The 13,320-nt window shown below is 38.9% G+C and overlaps 1 protein-coding gene across 11 annotated transcripts in view; it reads left to right on the top strand.

Annotated features, from left to right (window-relative positions):
* sh3pxd2aa (SH3 and PX domains 2Aa) overlaps window positions 1-13,320 on the top strand; it is a 172,623-nt gene that overhangs the window by 88,084 nt on the left and 71,219 nt on the right. For 9 of the 11 annotated variants that reach the window (XM_079645423.1, XM_079645429.1, XM_079645426.1 and 6 more), the window contains one exon: window positions 6,348-6,373. In XM_079645423.1, coding sequence (XP_079501549.1) covers window positions 6,348-6,373 — 26 coding nt within the window. Of the gene's footprint in view, window positions 1-6,092; window positions 6,374-13,320 lie in introns of those variants that run through there. The other 2 variants (XM_079645425.1, XM_079645424.1) reach the window with 1 other exon arrangement.

Here is a 13,320-nt window from a genome sequence, read left to right as displayed (position 1 = left end):
ACTTGGGGTTTATTAAGCTGCTCAGTGCAGAGCTGGTTTTTAAGGTTCTTAAGGCTATTGCTACTGGCCTCTTGACCCTGCTGACCTGAATTCCTGCTTCCCAGTTAAGTCCTACAAACAGTGCTCCAGTAAGTGTATGTTCATATTTAATGTTGGCAAATGAATAACCCGGAATAGAGGAAATGAACAGGAGTTTTCCTTTCCGAGCAAGCTTCAATGTTTGAGGAATGTTCCAAAATTAGGCCTCCAATTCCCAAAATAACTGTTCATCTTATTACATGAAAGCAATACTTACTTTGGAACGAAATGTAGTACCTAATTTTAGCATACTTAAATCATGACGATGCGTTTGATTGAGCTAGCAAAAGATCGAGGGTAGGTAAGAGAAGAGTATTGGGCAAATGGAAATGTGAACACAGCTATTAACATTTCCTGGAAATGTAAAACATTCCCTACGCCGAACAGAGGATATCTCGGCATATTTAATGCCAGTGCTGCAAGCATAGAGGGAAAAAGGGCAAACATCCTGGCAATACCCAGCCGACTCTGAGACTTCGTCTGTCCATTGAATTCTTTTCATTAAGACACTCTGCAGCATTTTGCCATTCACTTAATAAGTTCCCATCAGCAAAAACAAGTCGGTTTGCTATCCTGGCTCCAAAATGGTGAAATGAGCTCCCCATTGACATCAGGACAGCAGAAAGCTTCCACATCTTCCGGGGGAGACTGACAACTCATCTCTTTCGACTCCACTTCGAGCGATACAATTACTAACAAATAATTAGTAACAAAGCACTTATATACTAATAAAGGACTGGCTTATCTAAAGCCAGTTGAGTAGCACTTGAAATGTTTAAGCTCTATGAAACCTAATGTACTTATATGATTTGGTTTTCTTCAAGTTTGTATCTTCTTGGTCGAACGCTCTTATTGTAAGTCGCTTTGGATAAAAGCGTCAGCTAAATGCAATGTAATGTAATATTAACCGTCGTGTGTGGCTTGAGATTGCTGGGATGAGGGTAGGGGGGTCAAGTCCCGCTCTCTTTGTGCCCCACTTTGGTGACAATGAAGCACACAGTGATGATGGTGGAGATGTCGGTATAAAGGCTTTATTCATCTGCTGTGGCTGGTCACAAAGAAGCAGATACATCAGATCACAGGATTCTGGATGAAGGGATGGAGGAAGAGCGAGTCAGGACAAGCATAGTGACACTCGAGAATTTCGAGCTGTTGTATTTTAAATGAGACATGGCCTTGATACTCATGCATCTGTCATGAGTACCCTTCTATTTTTTCCTTACTCGTGCATCTGTGTGTATTCATGTACACGGCCGAGTTCTTGGAGTCATAGCGAGAACCAAGAGGAGGTTTTCATTAACCTCCAGCAGAGAGAGGGCACCATCTTGACTTGCTGCCCTCCTGGTACTGTATTATAATGTTCTGGGCCTATTTGCTCTGCATCATGCCTGACAAGATGAGAACTCTCTTATTAGTGAAATGGGCTGCTTTACAGGTGCTTACCGGGTCAACTGTTCCAACCAGCGACGCGTTTAGCTGGGTAGTTGATGGTGAACATTGAAGGAACATCCACGATCAATCCCACATTGGCCATGTTATTTTGTTGGGCGAGATATTCCCGTGTTATTGCCGTTTTCGAGACCATTTAAAGAGCAACTTGCAGGTTTTTCTTTTTAATAGATTTATGCTTAACCTTGCCTGAAAATTACAATTAAAAAAGTTAATGCAGGATTTTATATGTTTTACAAGACATAAGGGCAGGAATTCAGAGGAAAAGGAGCCGTTTTGAGCTCTGCTACTAAAAACTGCTTTTTTTTAACGTCATTCTGTACATCAAATGCGTCATATTACGTCACATGGGGGAGCACATTTCTCGGACTCGTTCTCTGCCCAATCCGCGGTAGTAGTTTGTAGTAGTTGTGATTTAGTGAGCTGGTATTATTTCGGTAATGTTACATTGCATTTCACCATTTTTAATCATGGTGAGCTGGAGTTTGTGCAGGTTGCACAAACTCCAGCCTGGCAGGACATCGAGTCCACAGTTTCCCTAAAAGGAAAAGGACCAGAGTTAGCTTTTGTTCCTGGATGCGTTGTGCGAGGTGCATCCACCTCCCTGCAGCACATACTCTCCACAGCTGAAGCCTATCAAACAAAACGTTTATCAGGAAACCGTATTACATCTCTCTCCCCCCTTCGCTCCTCTCTCCCCCCCTTCGCTCCTCTCTCTCTCTCTCCCCTCCGGTACACAGCACCCAGAGCCATATAATATGGCGCTGACAGCACCGTAAGACGTAGTGTGGAGTTGCATTAGGTAACGCGAGATACGGCTGATACTTGCGCATTAGTTTCTGTTATGGATCAGTATCAATAGTCCTGCCAGTAACGTTACTATATTATCAATACTACTTTAGTTATAGCCTGATATATGATAGCTAACTTTACAATGTTGTGATGTGACCGACGTTAGCTAACAGCTGTCTTTAGCTAACGCCGGTCACTCACCAAGACAGCTGCTCTGTTCTCCACTGGTTCTCCACACACCAAAGCTCCATTTCTCGCCGATGGCCGTTATTTCTTCTAATCCTTGGCTGCTCCTGGTCTCTTGGACGCCTAGCAGGCTCATAATTACAATCATATGCATTTGAATATATATTTTCAACCTCTTCTGTGTCAAAACTAGCATTGTGATCCATGTTTATTACTACGTTAGACCGACCGCTCTCCCCAATGTTACGTCACACGCGGGAGGTCACGTGGGCAGGCCCGCCTTAACCTGCCCACAGGCCCTGGGGCTGATGTTTTGTAGGCCCCCTATTTATTTATTTTATTTTTTATTTTGTTTATTTATTTATATATATATTTTTTTTTTGTATTGTATTTAAACAACAAATCAAAGTCATTTATAGCCTCGGCAGGCTCTGTGTAGACCCTCCAGAAAAACGCGGGCAAAAATCCTTGATTATGCGGGCTAAAATCCTTGATTATACGGGCTAAAATCCTTGATTATGCGATTAAACATGCAGGGTTTTTATGTGATTTTATGCGGTGAAATTACGAAATATACGGAAAGTTGCGAAAAAGAATAGATTTCTTTTAAAATATTGGGCTGTCTTATTTATTCTCTCTCACACAAAACCTGCCACTAACGTTAAACCCCTTTCCTATTCAATTAAACACATTCAATGTTTATTTATTGTAAAAGCAATTGGGCTATTTTAATCACTCTCTCACACACACAGACACACACACACACACACACACACACACACACACTTCTCCGCCTCATTCTGTTTTCATTTACTCGTTCGTTATCTGACCAGCTTCAATCTTGTAGGCTACTCACTTCGTTTCTTGTAGCCCTCGAAAGGGTTTTGGAGGTTGATGCCTCGGTGAACGTGAGTTGTTTGGCTTTCTTGTCCGCAGCAGCAGAAAGCATTTTCGAAGTGGGTCGTCACCGTCGATTTTCTCTTATGCTCCAACACACAGTTGCACGGGGTGCAGAATAGTTTCCCCCCACTTTTGTGAAAGACATCGGGGTACTACTTTGGCCGGTCTTTAGCAGAAATGTTCGTCGGTAAATGAGATGGATCAGATTTTTTCATCTTGGTGTTTTCTCTCTCGTGTGAGTTCCACACGTTCACTCTACGGTGTTGTTTACCTACTTTTTTTTCTCTCAACTTTGTGTGGAAAAATGCGGGGATTATGCGGCCTTTTAAAAATCTGCGCCATTTTGCTGATTATGCGGTAAATTCTGCGATCGCAGGATCGCGTTTTTCTGGAGGGTCTATCTGTGATCGCACACAACACACACATATTGTTTATTCATATTGTTACCGCAGCAGTACTTGGAGCGGCCAAAAAGGCAGAAGAAAGGCCTGCATCACAGCAATAATTCATCATATCGAAAATAGTCTTTTTTTTTTTGGGCTAATACCAAATCCTATTATAACAAAAAACGTTTCCATATTGGGTTTGCTTATGAGGATTACTGCTCAAAATATTACTTGAACGGTATAACATTGGAAAAGGAAATTTGCGTGCTTCCAATTAGAGCTCTTTTCCTTTTCAAAGTTGTATTTATCATCTGAATTTGCCGAAACAAGTTTAATATTCTGAAAGCCTTTGTTTATTTGAAATCAGATGAAAACAAACTGTAACGGACCCTGCCGTGTTATCTATGATTACTATATGCCTTACATTCATAATTTCAGCGGAGGGAGAGGAAACGGCGCTGAGTGGCTAGGAAGAGCTGTCTTCTTCCCTTTACAAGCTTCAAAAATGTATTTATCATGTGATTATGGAAATAAAGGTTTCATATTCTGAAAGCCAAGACTTTGTTTATTTAAAATAAAAAATAAACACCGAAATAAAAAATAAAACAATTTTAATCTTTAAAAAAATGTTTGGGCTCATGATAGGCCCCCAATCTCCGTAGGCCCCTGGGCTTCAGCCCAGGTCAGCCCGTGCATTAAGGCGGCCCTGCACGTGCCGAGGCTTTTTGTATGCGGAAGTAAAAATGTCTTACAAAAACGACACCAGATGTCACTGTAGTGTATATTTCTGTATATTTTTGGGAAAATCTAGTGTATACACCATTTTCCTATACATTTATTCACTGGTGTGTCTAACCTGCAAGTTGCTCTTTAAGTACAATAATGCAATGATAATATAGTAGCACAAAAATTACATTATGTTTAGAAATTGGAATTTGATTGTTAAAAACATATTTAAATATCATAAATAAACTCAAAGCAAATAAAATTAGGCCACATGTATGAGTCATTGCTTTGTTATCAGCTTTAATTTAACTCTAAATACATTATTGCTTAGATTTTTGTTTTTATTTAATTGTATTACTTATTTGTTTTATTTTTAAAAATGTATTTAAGTTTTATCTTTTTTCTGATTTCCTATGTTTTCATTTACCTATGCTAAATGTACAAATATGACTTTATATTCTGAAAGTGCATCTCTTTAATGAAATTAGCAGATAAATAAAAAGGAAATTAAAATAAGACCACACAACCATAACCGTTAAAATTGACTCTCAGGTTCTCTTTTTTAGACATTGGTATCATTTGTAGAGAGTCAATCACTCGTTAATGGGAATTTACTCCAAATCCAGATTATTTATGGTTACGAATACTGTTAAGGAAAATATCTTTGTATTTGCTAAAATAATTGACATAATGACATCAACACTTTTAAAGCTTAAACCTAAAAAGTTCCATTCTTGGTTTTAGGTAAACGCTAACTGGCTTAACATCTTCACCATTATGCGTGCATACACATATCACTGCCACACATCCCTCTGTTATCCTGGATGTACCGGTAGACCCCAGCTGCAAGGCTGGAACTCCTCTTGAAATGAGAGTCATGTTCCTATTAGTCATCCACAGAACACTTCACCTTACAGCTCTTATGTTCTGTCTGGGGGTTGATATCACTGCCTATATGGTGGTTATTTTTAAACGACTGCAGATAAGTGGCATTGGGCTTTTCACTGCAGCATCATGCTTTAGTTTTTTGTCTAATTTTCAACCGTACTGCAGAACCATGACGTGGCAAGAGTTGAGGTTAGATGAGGGTTTCTGATTAGACCTGGGAAAAGGACACATTATTCCTGAGCAGCACAGGAGAAAAGGACAGGAAGAGTCAGGGAGGAAAGGAAAGGGAGGGATCATAAGGAGTGACGATGGACACAATGTCAGGTTTGCATTTCTATAAATAGCTCACTGTCTCTACCTGATCTCTCCTTCGCAATCTTTTTTAACTCAATTGTCATGCTGCCAGAGTCCAGAAAGTCATTGTTGACAAGGGGCTGAGGCAGACTTCAGTAAACCTCACACACAATGCTGCCCCCCCCCCCCCCCCCTCCCATCTATAGCTTAACCTTGTAGCATAATCCCATTAAAATCCATTAAGCAAGGCATCTTAAACGGATCCTCCCTCTTCCAAATGTGGGGAGAAGTCGGCTTCTCTGACAGGGTGAGGGAGGGAGGGAGTATAGGAAGAGGATGGTGGTGCCGCTGCCGAGTCACATGACCAATTTGTGTCTGTTGCGGGGAGCACAGGCAGCTGGCCAAAGTCATTCCTCCTTCTCCCTCCATCCTTCACTCTCCACCTCTCTCCCTCAAACACATGCGTTTGTTAGCGGGCTAAAGCCGATTGCATGAATGTTTTTTTTTCTTCTTCGCGAGTGCAGTTGCCAGCTTTTGCCGTTTCAGGACTGTCAGAATCCACATGCGTTGAACGCACGCTTTTTTGTTGTTGCTTGACCGGCATCTGCTGTCACTAACTATGTCCCTCTTGTGTTGCTTCTCCTTCAGGGACTATGGCTCCAAGCGCAAGTCAGGTAAGTCACCTGTTTTTCCTTCTCTATCCATTCCAAAAGATCATTCTCTCTTTCAACTTGTTGCTCCTAATAGAGCCTCTCCTTGAGATCTGAGAGGGTTGTGATTCTGCATGACGTATGAATCTCTCTGCGTCTTATCCGTTATCCATGTGATGCCAGTGTGTGGTATGTTTACTTGTCCCGCTGCAGGACGCTGACTTGCTGTCGGCTGTGTTTTGGGGTGGGTTCAAAGAGCTGTCAATCCCCCTCCTTCTGGCTGTAGATTTGCAATCCAGGGTGGGGTTTCAGAACTGCCTGGGGATGTCAAAATATAGTTATTTTTGTTAAGAGAGACCATATTTAGATGGCAGTTTGGACATTTGACAGATTGTTTACAACTTCAGCTGAAGTCCTAATCTGACCAATGTTTATTATTCCTAATAATTCAATGAGAACACATGATTGAAACAGGGATACTTTTGCAGTTATGTGCCTGTAAGGGGCTTTGGACTTATCCTGATCTGTGTGGTCTAAGTCCCTGGGTCTTAGGAGGTAAACAAAGCTGAAATACTTCCATTTGGTGCCACAATTGCAATTCAGTAGAATAAAAAGTAAAAACATCCAACCATGAACATGGTCACCAACATGTTCAAATGTTTCCAACACGTGAACCAGCAGAACTCGCCACTATATTGATTTTCATCAACTCATTAGCCATCTTAGCAAATGTATGGCTCTTAGAGGGTTTAGCTACAGCAAAGCTGCTTAACAAAAGCAACATGTGAGTCACTAATGTATGCATCTTGGAACCCTGTTTTCTTATGGCCTGGTAGGAAATATCAGTCATACATATTTTGAATTATTTAAGAGAAAATAGAGGAAATAGCTTGTGGTTGAATGGAAAATATGATCATCTTGCTACCTATGCCCTACAAGATTGTCTTGATATTATAATAGCTTTAAGGTTGTTTATTGGAATGAAAATATCTTGAAATAGCTTTTGATTAAGTGTAGGGGTACAGCAATGAAAAATGTAATAGAGTGGTGCAGTGACGATTCCTAAAACCCAGAAGTGAGTTAGCATTTTACCACTACCGGTTCCCTCGTCTCAGAGTCAATGGGATTTCTCCATAGGATTTTGGAAAATAGCTCGAAATAAGGTCTGTGGTTGACACAAATTTAAGAGACGGATCACGTTTTGTTCTACGACATTAAATACATCAGCAGTGACCCCACTGGTGATTTCTGAAGAGTTTACGTGTCTGAAAAACGACCGTTGTTAACAAGTGGCTGAATAGGACTTCAGAAGTTGTCGAGGACGTTGTATGTCATTACGCCGAACACGTAAACACTCCCGCTAAGTTTGTTTGCCCTGTTCTGCTTGAAAGCAAGTACCTGCCTCCTGCAAACTGTTAAAACAAACGATTCAACTTGTTCAATTTTGAATCTGTATTTTCGAATATCGATCTTAAGTTGGCGTGACGTCGAAGCAGCGACCCTGCTGTAGCTCGTTTATAGCATAATGTTAGCATTTTGCTTCTGGCGATTAGATTCATGATTTGAAAATTATAAAAGTAGGGTAGACATGTGGAGATTATCCGTCTGAACAAAACGTGCATTTATCTAACAGGTTAGTTTTCCACAGACCTTATTTCGAGATATTTTCCAAAACCCAAAGGAGAAATCCCATTGCTTTTAAAAAAGAGAAAAAGCATTTGAGCTCCATACTGTTTCAGAAATAATCCTTAATGTGGTTTAGAACTGGATGACGTTTTATCACAGCAGAATGTAACTTTATCTACGGTAGAATTCTGATCAGGCATTAGCTCCTCCTCCTCTTTTTTTTTTTCAAGCTAAGGACACACAATTCCCGTTTCTCTAACAGGGCTGCAAAAGAGGGGTATGAGCAGTATGAGGCATGCATTGGCAGCTGGTCATTAGGGGCAGCCCCACCTACTGTCAGCAGAAAGTATTAAAATAATAATTACAAAAAAATGCTAAAAAAAAATGCTAAAAAGATACGAAGACCACCATTTTATTGACAATGGGATCTTACTAAGAGAGAACAATCCAATATTTCTTTTGGGTATCCTTTTGTTGAACTGTCTGTTTAAAATTAATCGAAGCATCAGACTAAAAAAGCTTTTGAAAATAATAGAATATTTAGATTTAGGTCAAAATATAATATTTGTAAACCTGAAGAGTCAGTGCCAGTGCCTCACCAGCCATTGCACGTCACTGCAGAAGCTTATACAGTATATGAACATCTACGTATTTTGTGCCCCACCCCTTTTGTACATATAAAAACGCCACTGGCTACAATGGATGATCTGTTTGGTATTTTAAGCAAAAAACTTCACAGACATGTTTTGTATAGGTATACAATATATGTTTCCAATATAGCATAATAGGTCCACTTTAAGTCAGTTGGCGTGGCAACAGGTTGTCTATTTTTAAACCTTTGAACAGTTACATAAAATCTACATTATTTCTATGGGTGAAAACTGTAGGAACATTTATATTGAGAGAAAAATGAAGTGCACCTATCTTGGTTTGATTATTGTAAAGAGACTAAATTGGTCTTATTATCAACATTATTACAGAACAAATCTACATAAACCGAATGCAATCTTTAGGTTTTATATATATGTATATGTGTGACTGTTACATAAAGTAAATTAAACCGTATATTTATCCTAAAGGAAAGATAAGTGTATGTATTTATGGTGTTTCTTTTGTGCTGTCATCCCTCAGATGCTTTTGAACGCTTCCTGCTGAAAGTGTTTAGTAACCATTACAACCTTTCAGCTTCCGCTATTCACAGAGAACCCACTAGCTGTGGCAGCATCTGTTCATTTGTTTCTTTATAATCATACCCATTAGCATCTTCTTTTTATTTTCACTTGTCACTGTGGTTCATACTTTGGTTTCAAAAGGTCTATTTTAAGAAATGGTTCAACATGTTGCTTATTTGCAGTGGGGAGCAGATAACATGGTACTGTTTAAAGTGAAATAAAACATCCACTACCTCTAAAGCTGACACATTTACGTTATCTTGTTCTAAAGGAAAGTGCATTCAATTAAAACAAATATATTTTTAAGGGGGAGTTAAGTTTTGTAACTTAACTTCAAAAAGCTTTGACGGTGCGCAGGTTCTTCAGTCTAGTCTTGTTGTCATGGTGAGGATGCCATGGTGTCTGTAAAATACATTGCATAGAAGTACTTGGCGGATTGGTTAACTGTTGTGTGCCCCTTAATATAGCACGATTTGTCTATTAACACGTCTGTACAAATGTAACTAATTACAACACATTGTAACACATCACATTATCTTCAGAGGTGCTGGTAGGCATTATGTTAAGCTTTCGGCCCTGTGTCCACAAAGTGTCTTTTTTGTGTGTGTTTTTTTAATTGTTTCCAATGAGGAGTGACACGTGGTATTTCAAAGCTCTGCACATTTTTGTGTGGCCGCTTTGGCCAAAACAAGCATTTCATCTCATTTTTACAGTGATGTGATGGGTGCTTTTTCAGAAAAGCACCCAGCTCATCAATTAGTTAGCAGTGAAGCTCATTCATACCAAGTATGAGATCAAGCATCTTCCGGTTGGTGTTCATGGTGGAAAAACAATTTCAACTAATATATAGTAGCACAAAGTAAAGGCAATAGGAGGATGCTAGTCTGTTAAAAATCGGTGATACCTTGTCTTTATGCTAAGCTAGGCTAATCACCTCCAGACTCCAGATTTATTCTAACTAGACGCACATTTTGTCTATAAAGATCTGTCAGAGAGAAAGTGTACTTTGTTGAACTGTTTCTTTAAAAAGTGGTTTTATTATTCTGTCAGTTAGGCCAAGATGACTATTGCTGCTTTCAACATCGGCCCTGCTGTTTTTCTGTTAGATCCAAACACATTTAATTGTTGCTGCTGGAAAAACTAATGCATAATTCCCTCTGCACCAGAGCATTTTTCTGAGGAAACAGAGGATGTTTGGAACATGTAAACTGGCTTGTTGACTCAATATTGTGTAATATCAAGATTCACATCAGGCAATTGTATTTATATTCCAAGACAATGTGACTAGGCTGCACAATTAATCAAAAACAACAAAAAAACAACTATTTGTAATGTCCAAATCGCTGAGAACAATAGTAATTAAAGACAGATTTGTGAAAATATAGCTCTGAATTAAGTATAGTTGTGCTGCATACTGTAGATATCCCAACCTACACACTTATATAGACTTAGTAACATATCCTTGTTTTGGTAAAAAATCAGACTCATAATTTTTAAAATAACAATATGAATAGTATTTATTTCCCTACAATATCGCAAATCATATCGCAATTGCAATACCAGTCATTATGATAAAAAAAACATTTGTTTCCCCAAAATGGGCCTCCCTAAATATGATAGTAACACTTTTTTGAAAGGGCAATTCATCTAATATTTAAAAATAATTGGCCCCCCAAGATTTTGTTTTTTCTTATCAGTGTTTGACATAGATGTCAGACAATCTTTTTTGCCTAACATGGGGTGATGGTAGTATAGGGAGTTTCAGGGTCACGGTTTGGACTCCCCCCTCTGTCCAGATGGAGCTTGTACTCCTCCATGTGAGAGCCGCATTGAGAGGGGGCGGATCAGGGGGAGGGGGGGTGCTGTTTGGGCTGCAGAGGCTGCGGGGGTGAGCGACTGTCAGACAGGCGCTAGTTTGTTTACGTGGCGCAATGGATAAGATTTCAGACTGACGTATTTACATGGAGTTGGGCTGTGTCTTAATGTGTGTGTGTTTTTACAAGTGCAGTAAGTGGACATGGTTAATTATTCTATGTATTTATTTAATTTTTAAGAAATGATATTTCTACAGCATAGTCAAGAAAATAATATACATAAGAGGTGAAAAAAACAATGTATTGCCGTTAACAGATAGTGGATACATCATTATTTCTCATCATTTGTCATACCTAACCAGAGGTTCTGTGTTGTTTCTCCCATCTGTCTTCACAGATATTAACTTTATTTATAATTTGTATGGTTTTATTTTGTATTACATTTACAAGATCCTTCCTTTTTAAGTTAATGAAGTTATTATCTTTAAACCAATTCCTTTTGATTTCTTTAATTGTTGCTACTATCGTTATAAAAAAGACAATCTTCATTTTTTTCTTGTGTTTTAAGTAGTAGGATAAATGGGTTTTTATTTCGTGAAAAAACACAAATAGTTGACGGTTCTATTTTAGATATTCCCAGATGTCGCCAAATATATGAATATGGGTTGCCCTTTGCTCACCGCATTCCCTCTAGCTTTTTGTAGTTACATTTCCTTTGAATTTACCATGAATTTGGGGTGTCTTATTTAATTAGAATCTTGCGTGTGTGTCTTTACACATCTGTTAAGCTGTCCATGCTAATCAGTATCTTTTTTTTTAGCATCAGGAGCTCCTCTATCCATAGACACATTTATTTGACACTTACCTGCCTCTATATAACAAGTCATGAGAATAAAACCCTCCTGTGTTGACTTTTACACATTTACCATCCAATTGAGCATTTCATTGTAGTAATAAAAATGTCAGCCCATTCTTATCACATCATTATAATGAAGCATGAGTATTGATTTAGGCTGAAAAAAATACTTTTGTTTTTCCAAGCATTATAGCCGCTAGACAAAGTAATCTCTATATGGCAGAGGAGGGAGACTTCTTCACTGGGGGGTGACGGTGTTGCATCTGTGGCCGCTCCATTCAATCTAGAGGGGAGAGGTGAATAGGGGACAATATAATACAACACCATTAAATCTCCCCAGTCGTTGACTCACATAAAGATAAAGACTTTTTGTGTGTTTCTGTTTGTTCACATCATAGAATCAAAGGATTTAGGTGAGGGGATTTGGGATATATTTTTGTGTCACTGTCAACAGCTATAACAAAAAATAAATGTTTCACCTTGTTTTAAAGAATAACATTTGATATAAATCAGACTATGAGTGATATATGAACAACGCCCTCTCTAGAACCCTTCAATGAAGATAGAAATTAAACTAGAAAGGTTTCTGTAATTGTAATGCTACCGAAGTGGAGATTTCTGTATGATTATGAGAAAAAACATTATCATATAATGTTTGTAGGCTAATGTAAACATTCCATACATGTTTACAAGATGCTGGAAGTGAATAGGTTAAAAACTATTGACTAATACTGTATAATTCACCATGACAGTAACCCATTTGAATACTTACAGTAAGAACTTTTTAATTTATGACAAATCTTTTCCAAAATGTAATACTAAAATATGGTGAATTTCGGAGAAACCCAAAGACACAAATAGACAAAATTAATCAAATAAACACCTATCTCAAAATGATAAATTAATTGAAATTGCTTTAGGGTCTCTCATTAAAACAAAAATAAGTGAGTGAAGCATAGAGCAAGACAACAGGGAGAAAAGAGAGTGAAAAGAGACAGATGTGGCCTGTAAAGTGATTTGACAATGTCACTCCTAGCATGCTACGGGAGCGGTTTGTCACTGCTAACGGCTACATTTAGCATTGTGTCAGGGGGCTAAAGCAGGGCTCTTCATTGCTCCCCGGCCACTCTTGTTTGCACACAAATGTCATTTGTCACCACAAACGTCAGTGTCACAGTCACGGATGAACTTTCTGTTGTTCCCCCGTCCTCTAGCTAAACAATGTATCAATACTAGTTAGCCCCTGCCTGTGGTTTGACATTGTTAGCGTCTGTGTCACTTTCAGTCGCTGCGCTTTTTTACAAGTGTCCATCGCTACTGGTTAGCTGTAATTTGTTATTGGTCGCCTTTGTCTTGGTGTCAGGTGACAAGAGTTTATAATTAAAACTCCTGACTGTGTTGTGGCAGCGGCTACAGTTAGCTTTGGGTATGCTAACCAGCTAGCGCCATCATGAGGCTGCAGGTTCAAGCTGTTTTCTTAGAATTGACTCTTTTAAGTCCCCT

This window comes from Notothenia rossii, assembly GCF_949606895.1.
Source record: "Notothenia rossii genome assembly, chromosome: 1".
In the NCBI taxonomy this organism is placed as follows: Eukaryota; Metazoa; Chordata; class Actinopteri; order Perciformes; family Nototheniidae; genus Notothenia; species Notothenia rossii.
The sequence above is the reverse complement of the archived record's forward strand: the minus strand, read 5'-3'. Positions and strand labels throughout refer to the sequence as shown.